Raw genomic sequence first — 19,009 nt, 5'->3', positions numbered from 1 at the left:
AAGGAGATTTTGTTTTGATGATGTAATACCTGTAACTTGATATCTGCCTTCAGAGTTGAGGTAAGTAAAATTTCTCTGGCTTTGGAATTAGCTGTCCTGCTTTTGCAGTTTAACTCAGTTGAATTACCATAATCTCTTAAAAATTTAGAAAAATAACAAGCTTTATTAACTCACCATCTGTCTCTTAAATGTTACAGGTTACAGTTCTTAGTTGGTGTAAATAGCCAAAACGCCACCAGAGTTATTTGCATCAACAGAATATTGGCCCTCTGACTCCAACCCAAACCCAATAGCTAGAGCTTCTAGATGTATAGTGCATATATAACTCCCTGCCGCTTTCTTTTTTCACACATTCCTCATAGAAAATTGACTTAATAAGTCATTGGTATTAAAAGCCATACTCAAAAGTTTTGAGCCACATCACTTCTGGGGTAAATTTAAAATAAGTTTAAGAATAGTGGACTTAGTAAATGTCCTTACTTAACATTTCAATATGGGATATTCTATTATAGCCAGAAGACAGTGGGAGTTTCCTTTGGAATGGATTGAGTAAAAACTGAGCAAGGCCTTAAAAGTTGGCCCTGTATACTTTTTGTTATAAATATGAAAAATCAATGGACACATGAGCAAGTGATGAAGTAAGATGAAATTAACTCTTCACTTATAAGTAATTAAATATTCCAATTGACACAATATAAATACTGTAATGAGAGGGCCAGATTCTTATTATGGTTTACACTGCTGTAAATCCAGAGAAAGGCCAATGAATCACTGAGATCAGAATCTGTCCCATAACACCACAACATTGTAACCCTTATGTCATTAACTCATGATGCATTGATGCCAAACATGACATGCCAATCTTGAAAATGTGTTTGGGACACTGTCAAAATCAGAACTATCCAGCAAATATAAGGATGGGTGACGATCCTACCACATGCAGACTGGGATTTTCAAAGGCTTCTAAAGGAGTTTGGTGCCCAAATCCCATTTAAACTCAATGGGATTTGGACATCCAACTCTCTTAGGATCCTTTGAAAATCTCAGCCATGGATCTTGGGGTTGGTTTCCTGTTAAACAATCAATAAATATATCAGAATTGCCAACCCCAAGCATTCAAAAACCATGAGTCAAGCTACAAAAATCACAAGATTGGCTTAAAAACCATGAGATATTTTAAAAAAAAGTGGGGGACTTTTTATTTTCCTTCTGGCTTTTGAGCCATTGGAGTGCACTAAGGTCACATTTTCCAGCTCTTATCTGCAACCATGAAGGCTACAGATTTGCTTTATTTTTTATTTGAAAGCTGAAATTCTCATCTAATCACTTGCTTCCAGGAGCTGGGGCTTTCAATAAAATCCTAATATCATAAGATTAGTGCTAAAATCAAGGGAGTTGTCAACTCTTGATTTAGTCATTCCTTTATTTTAATTTGTACTAACTACACTAAAAGAGCCAATCCAGTTGCCAATAGGCTTCTTTCTTTCATAAGGCATGAAGGAGCTCTGACTGTTATGCATGAAGCTGTGAAACTCCCTGCTAAAGGACAGTTTAGAACAGTGCAATACGTCTGGTTCAGTGAGATAGGAGGTCTTACTGTAGCCGACTGAGTATTGAGCTGTGTTCCTCTGTAATTCACCCTATTATTGTCACAGAGTTTTAAAGCATATTGTATCAATCCTAAAGATAAAATCATGTTGTCTGAATATGTTGTTACAGAACAGGAAATAGGAATGAAGAATTTGCCTAACCGGCTCAAATCATTGATTTGTGTAGTCTACTGTGATGCCTCTGGCAGTCACTAATAGCCTAATGTGTCAAAGGAAAGTGAACATTTCCCATTAGGCATCTAAATGATTATGCAGTGCTGTAGATGGAATGAACAACTCTTCCCTTTTGTCCACAAGAGGTCATCTTACACCCTCAAAAATGAGATTTGATTACTCTTCTTTATCTTATCGTTCACAGCCACAGATAGTGTTTGATAGGAAAAAATGTGCAGTTATTTTCCAGAACTTCCCCATCAAACATGCTGTAAAACACAGAAGCTAATTTAGTTTGTGTTATGGAAAGAGGGATGGGAATTAAAGGCCGTATTTGGACATATCAATTTGTAAATTGTTAACCCAAATGAACATGGGCTTGAGTTTAGGGTTCAAAGTTGGTTATTTGTTAGCAGATGGAAAAAACTTAAAGGTTATATAAACTGTCAGAAGTTTATTCAAACAAAAAGAGTTCGTGTCAGCACTTGACTGCTTCAGTGTTCATTTCTTCAGATTTTTGAACGTGAACACATTGCAAAACTTCTTAGGGTATACAAAAAGTTCCCAGCTAAAAATTCTATGGTAGACTGCCTATTTATCCATAAGTATAGTCTGGCCAGATTAGAAATAGGCCTGAATCAGAACCCTAGATCCAAATACCTCTCAATTTTAGGAAAATCTGGACACCCCCATCCATAAACAAGCAGTAAGCCTATTTCTCCTCTTACTGTACCTAGGTAAATCAATTTTATGTCAATTGAGTTACTCCAGATTTACACTGATGTATGTAAAAGGATAATTATGCTCCTACAGTAGTTTTGGTGTAGGTTATGTTGAGAAAGTTTGAAGCAAAACTGAGAAACAACAAAAATTCTCCATAGCCAATGTTTAAAAACACTGAAACCAACCTGATGAAACCCAGCCCTTCTCAGCTTACCAGGAGCAGGGGAGACACTGAGCATTGACATGTGTGCTTGTGCATGGGGAATGGGTGGATGGGGAGGAGAAACAAAGGATGCCTAGGCCTATTCCAGATCCTCTAAAAACAAATACTGAGTAAAACCTGTCCTAAATGACCAAACAAGGAACTGTCAAAAATTGGTTGCTTAATGGAGGTCGCGTAATACAAGTGGAGCAGGATTGTATTAGAACGCTTGGTGACACTTGTAGTAAGTCTGTTTAGACAAGAGCATGCCAGTAGTGATTATCTACCACAATGAAACCTGTACAGGAAACTGGGCTAGAATGATTCATAAATGAACCAAAATGACACTCACCATTATTAGCTCATAAAATGAAGAATTTGTAAGCCTCAAAGTTGCACTAATTTGCACCTTGGGACCAACCTGGCACCAGGAAATAAGAAAGACTGCAGTATGATAAATGTTGCTTTTTAATGGTGACCACCGGATAGGAATGGAGTTTAAGTGCATGCTGTGTGTCACTGCAAATGGGCACGGTTGTGAAGAGTCAATCAGAGATGCTGCTGTTCAACATCTGCAATTTCAGATGTCCAATCCATAGGCAGCCCTAGTTCCATCAGCAGTAGCCTGGTCAGCACTGAGCCCTACAGCTGTCAACTGCTCTGTAGTCTTAGTCATAGGTTCCTTGATTTGGGCATGGTTTTTCCAGACCCCAAAGGCCAGTCTTGGATGACTGCGAAGGGACTGGACAAATCACTGATAACTTAGGCTTTCAGAGCTACTGGTCATTTTACATCTTCAAGGCTATCTTCATAAGGAAATGATATAGCTAGGGTGACATCCTGGCCCCACTGAAATCAGTGTCAAAACTCCCATTTATTTCTATAAAGCCAGGCTTTCACACAATTAGGCCAGTTCCACAAAGGCCAGCACTGCCCAAAATTCAAAGTTTAGCTCTATCAGACCCATCCAGCTTCATCCTGTGCAGTGGTGAGTCATGGTTTCAACATAATTCCGTAAATGAGTCAAGTTTCATTCATGAGCAGGGGGATCTCAGTGAAACACATTGTCTATGTTTACTGTGTGTAACAAAACCCAAACTTGAATAGGTCTGAGTTACAAAATTCCACCTTTTGAATCTCCAAAGTTCAGGCATGTTTAGATCTGTGATTCTTTCTGGGGCCCACTCTGCCTGAAATCAGGTGAGTTTCACATGCTTTTAGGTTTTGTTGAAAATATTTTGTACAGTTTTAATCATAGCAGCGCAACACAAACACAGAGGCAATAAGAACAACAATGTTTTATTCCAGTCTCAAGAAGGGAGCATTATAGCTGTTGTAATCTGAACCCACCCTTCAAAAATAACCATAATTTGTTATATCTGTTTCCCTAAACATTTTAGTTTTTTGGTCTTTACGTAAACATTCAAGTGACCTTCTTTATGTAAGTCATTAAAATTTGCAAACTAACCTATTTTAAAGAGCTTTACAATAGCACAACTAAGGGTTTTTTTGTGGGGGGGGGTGGTAGAGAAGTTTCGGAATGTGGGTATTTAGGCTGATTAGCATGTGTGTAGTTTATTTAATTCAAACAGATGTGATGTTATGATACTGATAGATAAAAATGTATTTTGTGTCAGTCTATCTTTTAGAATGCAGGACTGGTAAGGGGAAGGACTATAGAGGAACAGTATCTAAAACTCAGAGTGGTGTGCCCTGCCAGAAGTGGAGCGACAGTAAACCCCATATACCTAAGTATGTCCTTTTCATATTTGTGTATATGTTATTCTGAACCTATTCCAAGCCATCCATATTAAGTGTGTACTAAAGAATTTCATAGTGTATATTATTAAAGCAAGTCGTTCAGCATTCAGACTCATTGGTAAGAAATCATTTCCTCCTTGTCTTGATCACGGTGATCTCTACCTTGTCTCACAAAGACCTTCAAGGCTGACATATTTCTAAGCCTCTAGGAAATGTATCCTGCAGTGATTCAAGGGGATGTACTAAATGACCTAAGGGATGATGTCAAAGATAGCATTTCTGGCCAAATTTGGTGGTCCTTAAGCAAGCAAAACACTCATTGGATGAAATCCTGGCTCCTTTGAAGTCAAGGGCAAAGCTCTCGCTGACTTCAATGGGGCTAGGATTTCACCCATTTGGTTCAATGGGTGCTAAAAGTGGCAAAGGAGATAGAAGTATCATCTTATTGGAGAACCCCTTGCGTGTTCCCATGACAATATTTTATGGCTTTAAATGAGAAGCAGTCAAGAAGATCGAACCGTTAACCTCACATTCACATAGGATGTGTTAGTATCACATTCAAGTTGTTGACAACTCTCATGTATTTAGTTAATGTCCTTTTTTGCATTCCCTAGGAAAGTGTTCCATATGAAATATTGCTCTTTTTATCTATGTGCGTTAGAAAAACACAGCAGTTATTGATGGAGCTCAGACCCTGGCAGTTCAACAGCAACAAGCCGTTGCAAGTGTAAAAGAGCATTCTTGGATTATGAGGCTGTCATATTTCCTGTAAACTGTAGATATGAAACTGTTGGCTTTTAAATAAATAAATATCTCCTAGAACTGGAAGGGACCTTGAAAGGTCATTGAGTCCAGCCCCCTGCCTTCACTAGCAGGACCAAGTACTGATTTTGCCCCAGATCCCTAAGTGGCCCCCTTAAGGATTGAACTCACAACCCTGGGTTTAACAAGCTAATGCTCAAACCACTGAGCTATCCCTCCCCCTTTCCCCAGATCCATCAAAGAACTGACATTCAGTAGCTATGAAGAGGCTAATAATGACAGCCACAGAATGCTCTTCAGATAAGGATTTCAACTCTGGGCAACCAAAGGGAGCATCTATTTCTCTGGCCTTCCATGTGTATGATTAGAGTCCAAAATCACCTGAGAAATTTGGACATTTCACTTTTGCTGTAATGATATTTTTATTTTATTTCAGCTATACACCTGACAACACCCCCTCTGCAGGGCTAGAGGCAAACTACTGCAGAAATCCTGATGAGGATGGAAAAGGACCCTGGTGTTACACAACAGATCCTCATACCAGATATGATTACTGTAACATCCAAGAATGTGAAGGTCAGGATACACACACCAAAGATCTTTTTACATCACAATATCTCTAAGTATGTTAAATTGTGCAAGTGCTTTTTTTCAAAGTATGGAGATGTTAGCTTCTTGACCCCATTATCTCTTTGTTTGAGACCATGCCAGCAAACTTTAATCCAGAAGCTGCAAAAAACTTCCTCAGGTGAGTAGTCTTTACTCAAGTGACTTTCAGGATCAGGCCCCTTATTGTTCTTTTGGATAGCCCCAGTAGTAATGGAACAGTTCCCTAAGGTCAACATACAAGTACATGTGTTCCAGAGGACATATCCCTTTGACAGTGACTGGGGAGGACATCTTTTCTTGGTTAATATCATTGTACTGCATTATTATCACATCCTATTTTTAATCATCAGACCGATCCTTCCATAATATATCTAAGGACATCAAATCTGAGGACCTGGCCCATTTTTGTGGTAGTTAATATGGCTAGTACCATTGGCCTTAATTCAGCAAGGCACTTAAGCACATACCTAACTTTAAGCATGTTAATAGTCCCATTGATATCAATAGGTCCCCTCATTTACTTAAGATCAGGCATGTGCTTAAGTACCTTACTGACTCAGGGCCTTGTTTGTGTATGACCTTGTTTTTGGATGTTATCTTGCTTAGTAAAATGCCATAATTCTGTCTGGAAACTTTCAAAACTAAAAAAATAGGGTTTTTGCCACTTCCCAATGGTTTTGTTTCAGCATCCCACTTTAGAGTCAGTTAACATTTCCATTAGAACAGCTCCTTGCCAGATCATTGTATGGTATGAAAGGACTCATAATTAGAGACAAGCCTGATCCAAAAATCTGGATCTGAACAAACTCCTATTTGAGGGAGTTAAAAAAGCAGATACAGATCTCAGTTTTGTGCTTCAGGTCCATTTGTGCTTTTAATTCAGATCCAGCTGGGACTTAGCATAAAAGTTCTCAACAAAAAGGACGTCTCCCTAGGGTGACCAGACAGCACGTGTGAAAAATCAGGACAGGGGGTGGGGGGTAATAGGTGCCTATATAAGAAAAAGCCCCCAAAATCGGGACTGTCCCGATAAAACGGGACATCTGGTCACCCTACGTCTCCCTGAATGGCTTAAATTGTATAAATATTTAATAGATATAGAGGAATCACAATTTTTGGTTGGTTTTAGATACTTTTTGATCTCCTCTAACTAGAAAATGGCTTATTTAAAAAAAATAAAAGAAAGATTGACCTGACGATCATAGTCATGCAGGCAACGTCTATTGACATTAGGGGAGTATTGCATGCAGATATGTGGCATGGGCCAGCCCTGAAAATCTTGCATTCACATAAAATTTGATTCAGTTGAAGAGCATAAGCACCATGAACTTCTAGGGTTCCTTTGCTCAGTGCATCAAGAGATTAATCTTGGTTCAACTCCCCTATTCTAAACGTATGGCTCTTCCTTTATTTTCCTTCTATAACTCACACAGACCATTCTACTGAACCCAGGTGGGACTTCCTCTGCCGCATAGGGCACAAGTCACTTGCAGGTTTAAACTAGAGTAAATGGTGGATTCTCTGTAACTTGAAGTCTTTAAACCATGATTTGAGGACTTCAGTAACTCAGCTGGAGGTTAGGGGTCTATTACAGCAGTGGGTGGATGAGGTTCTGTGGCCTGCAATGGGCAGGTGGTCAGACTAGATGATCTTGATGGTCCCTTCTGATTTCAAAGTCGAATCTATGAAACTTAATGGATTATGTTCAGGAAACCAAATGAACATCAATCCAGAGGGTTGGTCTCACCATGGTCTGATTGTTGGGAATAGTGGGAGAATGTTAGCTGTTTAGTGTCATCATATTACATGCCATGGAACCAGTGTCTTCATTATCCACGTCATTACTCTTTAAAGGAAGTTACTTTGCAAAGGAAGCTTCTCCAGTAATATATACAACCTAACCGCTCCTTAGAAATCTTCTTGACATATCATAGTTTTTTAATTGTTGTTTTCATTGTTTTTATTTTAAAAGATACACTATAGTTTAACAAATAAGCCAAATGAAATAAATGTAATTAAGTAGGTGAAGTCACCCACCAGTAGAAAGAACCTTGCCATTTTAGAATAGTTCTTCACTCTAGTTTTGCCTTCTGATTGGTCTCTTGAGCTGATGGCATGTCCAAAGGGAAAGTTTCCGGACCAATGCTATTCTTGATTTTTCCCCCCGTTTCTTTGTTTTCACTCCTGCTTGTCCATACAGAAGCGTGCATGCATTGCAGTGGCGAAAACTACCAAGGCAAAATTTCCCAAACAGAGTCTGGGATTGAGTGCCAGCATTGGGATGCTCAACAGCCTCAATCTCATGGGTACATCCCTTCAAAGTAAGTCACAACCAGTAATGAAATAACTGATCAGCTAGATGGACCAAAGACCAGGGAAATAGCCCCTGGGGTCTGGAGCCAGGAGGAAAAAAAGATAGTTAGATTGTTTTTCATAGTAATTTTCCATTTTCATTTTGATAATACTTGATCATGTTTTTTGTTGATGATGTTTTTTGGTGGCCAACCTCTCCCTTGGCTATTTGAGCCAATGCACTTTTGCATGTGTTTGATGTTTTGCTTGTTTGCCATACTAATACCATAGGCAGCATTTGGGAGTGTTCATGTGTGAGGGAGCTATGTTTTTAACATCCTTCCCTTAAAAAGAGAGGGTTGGGGAGTCAAAATGTTCTGTTTCGGTCCAGGGCAACAAAAAGGCTGATCTGCTACCTCTCAGTGCAATGGAAGAAGGTAAATCATCAATCCTTTCTCTTTTCTTTCTGTTTCTTTGGAGGCAACTCCAAGTTATCTGAAATTCAAGCTAGGGAAAATGGTAGTGACAGAAGAACCTCAGAAGGCTCTGAGGTTTGGTTCTGATAATAATTAATAATAATAATACCTAACACGTACATAAACTTTTCATCTGTAGATTTCAAATTCCTTTACATTGCTAAGCATCATAGTCCTCATTTTACGGATGGGGAAACTGAGACACAGTTTTTTTTAAATGTCTCATTGTTTTATTGTGCCCCCACTGCCTGTCTCTTTCCACTTATTGTCTCATCTTATACTCTATGTAAATTGTAAGCTCCTTGGGACATTCTTTGTGCAGTGCCTAGCATATTGGGGTCCTGGTCCATTACTAGGGTTCCTAGGTGCTACAACAATACCAATAAATAGCAAAACAAACAAACAATACCAATAATGTAAGGGCAGAGATTTCAGAGATGCTCAATGTCCAGAGTCCAATGACTGGAGTTGTTCGGGCTGAGTCAGGGCCGGCTCTGGCTTTTTGGCCGCCCCAAGCAACAAAAAAAAACAAAAACAAACAAACAAACAAAAAACACACCCGGGGCGGCCAGAACGGCAAAGCAAAAAAAAAAAAACAAAAAAAACCCTGCGGCGCGGAGCCAGGGTGCAGGGGGACTCCCTGCACTGCAGATGTGCCCCGGCTAGCGGTGGGACGGGGAGGGAGCGGGGAGAGAGAGAGACGTGGGGAGGCCAGGGCTTCAGCGGGGCGCTATCACGCGGCCCCGACTGCTGCGCCGCCTGCCGGGAGGCTCCACGCCGCTCCGGTCGGCTGGGAAGGACGTGGACTGCCCTGCCGGGCTTGCTGCAGGGCGCTCCCGTCCTCCGTGCCGCCACCCCCTACAGGGCTCGAGCGGAACACCACCCAAAAAAAAAAAAGCGGCCGTGCCGCCCTAGGATTGGGCGGAATGCCGCCTCGAACAATCTGCCGCCCCAAGCACCAGCTTGCTCGGCTGGTGCCTGGAGCCGGCCCTGGGCTGAGTACCTCTGACTATCAGGTCCTTAGTGGCTTGCCCAAGGTTACATAACAGCTCAGTAGCAGAGCAGAAGTAGAACCCAGGTCTCAACTCTCAAGCCAGTGCCTTATCCACTAGACCATGCTACCATTGATAAAACCCATAATAACCACCTTGCGAAACTTGAATGCTTGGCCATATTTATCTGAAACATTTAAGATCTTTTTAGTGCTCCCCACTCTCAGTTAATGTATAGAACATAACAGCTGATGACATGAAACCTCCTCAGGTGGCCCTTCATTCTTGTCTTATGAATCAGAATGAACAAGTAAGAGGTTGAATCTGAAAGACAGTAACATTTTAAAATAACCCTCCCCCTTTTGTTAAAGACAGTCTCTAATCAACACATACTGAAACAGACAAGCCTACAGAATATCAGAAGAAAGATGAGGTATTATGAAAGTTTTCTGCTATGAGATCTTAAAAAAATGGAAAGCAGAGAAACAGATTTGTATGCTTCACAGCTTTAAGATGACCTGCCAGGAAGGAATATCTCCCCTAATGTCACAGCATTGAACACATTGGCTGGGTGGCAAGGTCATCATAGGTGGTGGTTTTGGGATTCCCTTCCTCTGAAGAACTGAGGTTGCTACAGGACTAGACAGAGCAAAGGTTTAATCTCCTGGGGCAAATGCTTAATTTCTTTCTCTCTCTTTTATCTTCTTCCCTTCCTCATGCTATACCAATTCTCTTCACCCCAACCTCCTTCACCATCACTGTCTCTGCTGACCTTGAAAGGTGTTTGTGTTCAGGGAATAGAGAGATGGTGATTATGTCTAGACCCTGAGCAGTCGGCTGGGAGGCAAGCGTCCTGCACCTTCTCCTACACATGTGCGATCAGGAAGAGCTAATCACACCAACTAGTCCAAAATGTTGAGGGGAAAAGGAAAATGGAAAACTAGACATAGGTCATTGAGAGCGGGGAACAACACAGTGGAGCATGTGGGCAATTTCAATTTACAGCAAATGTATTCAGATTTTTAAAGTTTTGTAGTATGATACATTGCATAAAGGCAAGCTACTTAGGAAACCGGACAAACAAAGCATGCATCATGGTACAGTATTTAATTAAATGATCACATGCCAGTTGCTGTACAAGACCCCTGTCTCATCCAGTGCACAGAATGGACAGTGAATGTGGGTTGCAAGAAGAGAAAGTATGTTCTCTTATGGGTAGGACACTGGACTGGGACTCTTATTGCTAGTCTGCCATAGACTTACTGCATGATGTTAGGCAGAACTACCATAGTGCATATGAACAAGGGGCCCAAATGGAGGTTGCACAGGTAACCTTAATTCCGGCATTTCCTAACTTTTTGAGTGTCGACTTTGCAACTTTACTGTTCTTTTAATATAGTTTTTCCTGTGTAATTTATATCTCACTCCTTAGCCCAGTATCTGAATGCCCAAAAAGCTCATTGTGCCACAGGAGGGGCAATTCATACCATCAGCCGTTAGTGAATTAGATTCTTAATTCAAACGTCTAATTTTCAGCTTTCCAGAGAAGAATCTGAGGCTGAATTACTGCCGTAATCCTGATGGTGAGCCTCGGCCCTGGTGTTTCACTACCAACCCCACGAAACGCTGGGAATTTTGTAACATTCCACGTTGCAGTAAGTGTTACTTATGGAGATTGTGGAACCCAAGTTAGCTACCACTGCAGGCAGTTGCAACAGGTAGAAGCTAGAACCAAAATGTAGGGAAAAGTTGGGGGTGAGGATGGAGGGTGGAATCATTCAACAAATATCCCAAGAAGAGCCTTCTGTACCAGGGAAGGTGCATCATTAATAGAATCATTTACTAAGTTCCAATCATTTAAACCTGTGTAAGTGCATTGAGAATGATAAGGCTGCATAGGTTTTATTGAGTACATAATTTGCACAGTTATCTCTGAAACTCAAATTTACCCTGCAGAAATGTTATTACTGATGATAGCACTAGAGGGAAATAACTCAGATTGACTCTCAGGATGCATCTTCACTAGGGAAAAAAGGTAGTTTTTTTAAAACTCAGGTTAACTAACAGAAGGTAAAATACTAGTGAAGTTAAGGAAGTACACCTCTACCCCGATATAACGCTGTCCTCGGGAGCCAAAAAATCTTACCGTGTTATAGGTGAAACCGCGTTATATTGAACTTGCTTTGATCCGCCGGAGTGCGCAGCCCCCCCTCCCCAGAGCACTGCTTTACCGTGTTATATCCGAATTCGTGTTATATCGGGGTAGAGGTGTATGTAGTTTTCACAAGAGTTTGCAGGTCAAGGAAACTGTGGGGAAGCCTAGGATTTACCTTGTAGTTTTCACATGAGTTAACAGGCCAAACTGTGTTGTCATCACTAGGATTTTATCCTATGTTAGCTAACTCGAGTTAAGAACATCTTTTTTTCCTAGTGAAGACAAAACCTCTGAGCTCAGGGCTAGCAGTTAAAAAAAATCCATTAAACTGAGCACATTTGACATGCAAATCACAAAGACAATAAATATGGTGCACCACAAGGCCATTTTTAGACCAGAATTGCACTTTGAGGATCAGGGTTATATTTGTCACCAGTCCTAGTCTTCTCAAGTATACGCTTTTCTCACTGCTTTATGAAGAATCACGTATTTGCTGGATAGAGATCAATTAAAACACCTATTTATTGATGGAGGGTGAATATTTGACAGGTTTCTCTAAAGTAAGAAATGGGTTGAGAAACTGTAAGATCACTGATACCGAGTTTAGAATTTTAACTAGTTTTATGGAACATGTTGATCTTTTAGAATCTTTTATTCTCCCATCAGGAAATTATATGTACAGTCAAAATGCATGTTCATTTTCATCTTGAAGTTAAAAAGACCAAATAAATAAATGTGGACTCACAACCCAATGGTATCTCCTTTATGCCTTTCTGAGGTACCCGGTGCTCTGGTTGTCCTTGGAATACTTGTGGACTGTGGCTAATAGGTACTTTTGCAATAAGCATTAAGAAAGGCAAGTGTCTGAGTAGTTCTAACGATCTTCCTTTCTTCAGCATTCTCCTTCTGCTGCTAGACCATCTCAGGCTCCTTGTTCCAAGACTCGCTCTTCCCATTAGATCTTCCCCCTTCAGATTTCTGTTTTAGCTCCAAAGGCCCCATTCCCTGCTGTGATGCTTCTCTTTACAATATCTCACAGGGCCTCATCCTCACTACCTCCTGTCCTGACAATCTCTGCTCTTCCATCCTACCTCTCACACTCACCTAGCCGTCCTCCCTCAGCTCATTTTTTTCACCTCCATTGTGGTGAGATAGCTAGGGTGGAGGAAAGGATGGATGGCTTAAATGTGATCATGTTGTCACCAGATGTTTCAGAGGGTTCGGCATAGAATAGAATTCACTGTTTAGAAAGTTTAATTCCTTTTGAAAATTTTATGGCAACTTAAAATCTAAGTGAGAAGAGTCAAGGAGGAGTATCTGGGTGTTTTCTCTGTGCTTTGGCTTATGTCTTGCCATAGCCTTCGGAAACCTCACCAGTATAGAAACAAAAACATGCATGTTCCACATTATGCAAAGTTAAGCTTACATATCTTGAAGGCACTGTTTATATTCATTTCCTTTTCTGGTATAGCTACACCACCACCAGTTTTTGGCCCAGGACGTCAGTGCCTTTCAGGAAACGGAGATGATTATCGAGGCAAGATAGGTGTCACTGTGTCAGGAAACACTTGTCAACTTTGGAGTGCTCAGTTTCCCCACAAACATGCCCGGACTCCAGAGAGCTATCCCTGCAAGTATGTAAAACCTCTTCATTATTTGGTGCCTGTTGGAAGTACCAAGGAACACAGTTATTTCATGATGATGTAGACATAATATTAAGGTTGGCACAATTTTTCTCCAACTATATTGCTAAGTTCTCCTTTCTCCATATTATTCTTCTTTAATTTCTTCACTTGATCCTGCTCTCTGATTTTTCCTGTGTTCCTCCTCTTCATCTCTCATTCTCATGTACTTGAATCTTCCTCTCTGGCATTCGTGCTCTTCCTATTCTTCCTTTCCCCACTCACATCTATCCTTTACTGTGTTCCATACCCAGGTGCTTCCATGTAGAATAAGAGTGTTAGAAAAGTTATTTTTCCCAGTGATGATACTGTTCCATAACATGCTTTATCTGCACTACTCTTGGTGTCCTGTCACAAGTGAAGGAAGTACAAGTGTGATCCACTGGTGAACGTGTGTTACAGATTCTCCTCTGTGCTGATCCGCAGAGGATATGAGTTGTTACAGCCTCCAGTTAAAGAGCCTTGGCTCTTAAGCTCCATCTGTAGCAGCACATGCTTTAAGTCTCCAGTTCAATGTGATTACTGCTATCTTGGCCAACATATCAGGGACCTCCAGAGCTAAAAGCATGAGCTGCTACAGTTTGAGCTGAAAAGTTCAGACTGTAAAACTAGGGTTTGTAACAACTCATATCCTCTGTGGATCAACATAGAAGGGAACCTGTAATAGTCACCTGGGGTTACATAAGCATCAGAAAAGCTGCTCATATTCTTAGCATGTGGACCTCTCTTACCTAGAATGCTGACCAGACTCACAACAATAATGCATTGCAGTAATTTGCCTTATTGCGGATAAATGTAATTACTGAGCAACATTTTGCTGCAGTAGTGACTCACCAATAAATACAATCGTAAACAAGTGAGGAAACATTCCCCACCCCCTTGTTCTTGGCCATTATCAGATTTCCATGAGAAGCTAATTTTCACATCGTGCTTTTGCTTCAGGGCTTTAGAAGAAAACTACTGTAGAAACCCTGACGGTGAGATCAAGCCATGGTGTTATACCACCAACAGCTCAACACGATGGGAATACTGTAACATACCCAGCTGTGATGAGACAGAAGCAGTAACCACTGGTAAGGAGAGTGGATGCACCTGTGATATGGAGGTTGAAGGAATAGTGGGAGACAGTCATTCTTTTTTGTACCAATTGCAAATAAATCATTGTTTATTCATATTTTTATTAATTTGTTGATCTGAACACTCTGCAGACCACATCTGAACATTAGTGGAAGGTTGAACCTGTTGAGGGTAGGATTTAAGTCTGGTGGGAAAGTGCAGTGTGAGGAAGAAAGATTTTAGATCATATTGTTCTGCTGACTGCCTCGGCTTTGGAAAAATTACCAAGCAGTGAGCTTACAGAGTTTCCTTTTTCCTTTTGAACTTAGTATCTTTTCTAAGATCAGAGAAGATTTTAAAAGTGTGGAAAAAGTAAAAAACAGGAAAAATATGAAAAACAAAACCCTAGAAAGCATTAATCAATTGCATTCAATGGCAAGGAAAGAAAAAAATGGAGATAAAGCAGAAAAACATAGTAATTAAAAATTCAATAAATATTCCATTTTTGAAAACTGAAATGAAAATTTTCCTTTTGTTTCAAAATTTCTCATTTCAATTGTTTTAAAAAATGGTTAAAAATAATTTTTAACAGAGAAATGTCATTGTTTTGGACAAAACTCCATGTTTTGGTGGGAATTTTTGGCTCAAAAATGTCAACCAGCCCTACAAATGATACAAGTACAGGATCCCAGTTACCCAAATTGCTTGGCACCATCAAGTATGTTTACATACACCAGATGTGTATCCATCGATAACAAATCAATAGAAGCTGCAATAATGTAAGAGAAAACATCAGCCTCCAAACTCCAACCCCTGAAAAATCCAACCAAACACTTCCACTTGTTTACATATCCTAACTAACAACCCCAAGCTCCTTCAGTACAAACAAAGGGAAATCATCCCGATGCAAGGTCAATCCACTACTAGAAATATATCTGATATAAAACCACAACTTTGGATCCACATTCTGAACTTTGTGATTCTCTAATCCAAGTATGCCTAACACAACACAACATTGAAATTGAGATTGCATCTAAGGAACAGCATCTGACTCATGAAGGTAACCCATTAAAATCTTCCATACACCCTCAGAAATGCCCCTTCTGAATGAGATCTTGTCATAAGAAGGTATCTGTGACAGGCAGGCTAATCACTCTGACTTGTTTGTTTATTGCTTTTATTTGTTTGGTTTGGTTTTTCTGTGCTCAATTATCAAAGTAAAATTCACTTTTAAAGCACTGTTTTTCATTGTTCATTACAGATGGACTTGTGATTCAACAGGATCCAGTCACTGAGGATTGCTTTCGAGACACTGGTCTGACTTACCGGGGCACAACTTCGTTGACTATCTCAGGAAAGAAATGCCAAGCATGGAGATCAATGTCTCCGCACAAACACGCAAAAACCCCAGCGGCATATCCAAATGCGTAGGTTTACTTCAACCACTATCACAAAATCAGTGTAGGAATTGTCCAGAAATCTATTAATTGTGCCATCCACTTAAAGTTAAGTTAAAATTCACACTGCAAACAAATTTCTTTACCAATTTACTAAGAGTGCCTTGAGAGAGAGAATTTTAAAATCCAATTCAGTTGTTGCTATTTTAGCTCTTTGTTTAATTGTTTTAGTTTCTCCCACTTGGACAATGAAAATCAGCTAAGCCAGCTTCACTTTCAGGATCTTAATATTGCAGTGGTTTCAAACACTGCAAGAGGATGCATTTCATTTAAAATAACATCTTTCATTATTATTTTTTAAAACACTGAAACATTTATATTGGTCTAAGATTTTAAAAAAGCTTGTTTTCACGACATTTAAATTCTGGGCTAAATGTAAATATAGTGTCTTTTAAAATTGCTCTTCAAGAAATTAAGAGTTGTCATAAATATTCCAAGAATCAGACTTATGGCCAAATTCTGCCATCAGAACCACACTGTAGGTCATAGAAATATGCACTGTGTTATGTATTTGAGAATCTGACAGTTGCCTTTAAACCTGCTCCAGAACACAGTGTATGGGAGAATCTAAGAAAATGGAAAATAATTATATGGACACAAATAATGTTGCAATACATACTGGTCAGGAATATGTATAGTATTTCGTATTGCTAAGTTATATGTATTTTGTGACTGCTGTAGTCATAATTAGGAGATGGGGGTTGGGAATATTATATATAGTGTTTAACTACCCTGACAGTTAAGAAGTTTTTCCTAATGTTCAACCTCCCTTGCTACAATTTAAGCCCATTGCTTCTTGTCCTATCCTCAGCAGTTAAGAAGAACAATTTATTGCCCTCTTCCTTGCAACAGCGTTTTATGTACTTGAAAACTGTTATCATGTCCCCTCTCAGTCTCCTTACCTCCAGACTAAACAAACCCAGTTTTTTCAATCTTCCCTCATAGGTCATGTTTTCTAGACCTTTTATCATTTTTGTTGCTCTTCTCTGGACTTTCTCCAATTTGTCCACATCTTTCCTGAAATGTGGTGCCCAGAACTGGACACACTACTCCAATTGAGGTCTAATCAACGTGGAGTAGAGCAGAACAATTACTTCTCGTGTCTTGCTTATAATACTCCTGCTAATACATCCCAGAATGATGTTTGCTTTATTTTTGCAACAGTGTTACACTGTTGACTCATATTTAGCTTGTGATCCACTATGGCCCCCAGATCCCTTTCCGCAGTACTCCTTCCTAGGCAGTCATTTCCTATTTCGTATGTGTGCAACTGATTGTTCCTTCCTAAGTGGAGTACACTGCATTTGTCCTTATTGAATTTCATCCTATTTGCTTCAGATCATTTCTCCAGTTTGTCCAGATCATTTTGAATTTTAATCCTATCCTCCAAAGCACTTGCAACCCCTCCCAGCTTGGTATTGTCCACAAATGTTATAAGTGTAGTACTCTCTATGCCATTATCTAAATCATTGATAAAGATATTGAACAGAACCGATTCCTGTGGGACCCCCCACTTGATATGCCCTTCCAACTTGACTATGAACCACTGATAACTACTCTCTGGGAACAGTTATATATTATATTAGCCTTTTTTACAACTACAGCATATTGTCATCTCATATTCAATTTGTGATCCACTATCACCCCCAAACCTTTTCAGCAGTACTACCACCTAGCCAGTTATTCCCCATTTTGTAGTTGTGCATTTTTCCTTCCTAAATGAAGTACTTTGCACTTGTTTTTATTGAATTTCATCTTGTTGATTTCAGACAAATCCTCTAATTTGTCAAGGTCATTTTGAATTCTAATCCTGTCCTTCAAAGTGCTTGTAAAACCTTCCCAATTTAGCGTCGTCTGCAGATTTTATAAGCATATTCTCCACTCCATTATCAAGTCATTAATGAAAATATTGTGTAGTACCAGACCCAGGACTGATCCCTGTAGGACCCCACTAGATATGCTCTCCCAGTTTAATAGCAAACCATTGAGTAGCAAACCTACTCATTGAGTAAGGTCTCTTAACCAGTTGTGCACCCATCTAATAATAATTTTATTTAGACCTCATTTCCCTAATTTGCTTATGAGAGGGTCCTGTGGCACCTTTAAGACTAGCAGAAGTATTGGGAGCATAAGCTTTTGTGGGTAAGAACCTCACTTCTTCAGATGCAAGTAATGGAAATCTCCAGAGGCAGGTATAAATCAGTATGGAGATAACGAGGTTAGTTCAGTCAGGGAGGGTGAGGTGCTCTGCTAGCAGTTGAGGTGTGAACACCAAGGGAGGAGAAACTGCTTCTGTAGTTGGCTAGCCATTCACAGTCTTTGTTTAATCCTGATCTGATGGTGTCAAATTTGCAAATGAACTGGAGCTCAGCAGTTTCTCTTTGGAGTCTGGTCCTGAAGTTTTTTTGCTGTAAGATGGCTACCTTTACATCTGCTATTGTGTGGCCAGGGAGGTTGAAGTGTTCTCCTACAGGTTTTTGTATATTGCCATTCCTGATATCTGACTTGTGTCCATTTATCCTCTTGCGTAGTGACTGTCCAGTTTGGCCAATGTACATAGCAGAGGGGCATTGCTGGCACATGATGGCATATATAACATTGGTGGACGTGCAGGTGAATGAGCCGGTGATGTTGTAGCTGATCTGGTTAGGTCCTGTGATGGTGTTGCTGGTGTAGATATGTGGGCAGAGTTGGCATCGAGGTTTGTTGCATGGGTTGGTTCCTGAGTTAGAGTTGTTATTGTGCGGTGCGTGGTTGCTGGTGAGAATATGCTTAAGGTTGGCGGGTTGTCTGTGGGCGAGGACTGGCCTGCCTCCCAAGGTCTGTGAAAGTGAGGGATCATTGTCCAGGATGGGTTGTAGATCACTGATGATGCGTTGGAGAGGTTTAAGCTGAGGACTGTAGGTGATGGCCAGTGGAGTTCTGTTGGTTTCTTTTTTGGGCCTGTCTTGTAGCAGGAGGCTTCTGGGTACACGTCTGGCTCTGTTGATTTGTTTCTTTATTTCCTTGTGTGGGTATCGTAGTTTTGAGAATGCTTGGTGAAGATCTTGTAGGCGTTGGTCTCTGTCTGAGGGGTTGG

The 19,009-nt window shown here is 40.2% G+C and overlaps 1 protein-coding gene across 1 annotated transcript in view; it reads left to right on the top strand.

The window, feature by feature from the left end:
- The window catches only part of LOC135876251 (plasminogen-like), a 59,229-nt gene that overhangs the window by 13,444 nt on the left and 26,776 nt on the right, over nucleotides 1-19,009 (top strand). Inside the window, exons 6-12 of the mRNA XM_065401447.1 lie at nucleotides 4,326-4,440; nucleotides 5,648-5,787; nucleotides 8,021-8,141; nucleotides 11,117-11,235; nucleotides 13,207-13,369; nucleotides 14,360-14,490; nucleotides 15,735-15,900. Coding sequence (XP_065257519.1) covers nucleotides 4,326-4,440; nucleotides 5,648-5,787; nucleotides 8,021-8,141; nucleotides 11,117-11,235; nucleotides 13,207-13,369; nucleotides 14,360-14,490; nucleotides 15,735-15,900 — 955 coding nt within the window. The remainder of the gene's footprint in view (nucleotides 1-4,325; nucleotides 4,441-5,647; nucleotides 5,788-8,020; nucleotides 8,142-11,116; nucleotides 11,236-13,206; nucleotides 13,370-14,359; nucleotides 14,491-15,734; nucleotides 15,901-19,009) is intronic.

The sequence above is a fragment of the Emys orbicularis genome, chromosome 3 (genome assembly GCF_028017835.1).
Source record: "Emys orbicularis isolate rEmyOrb1 chromosome 3, rEmyOrb1.hap1, whole genome shotgun sequence".
Lineage (NCBI taxonomy): Eukaryota > Metazoa > Chordata > Testudines > Emydidae > Emys > Emys orbicularis.
This window is presented reverse-complemented; position numbering and strand designations above follow the sequence as displayed.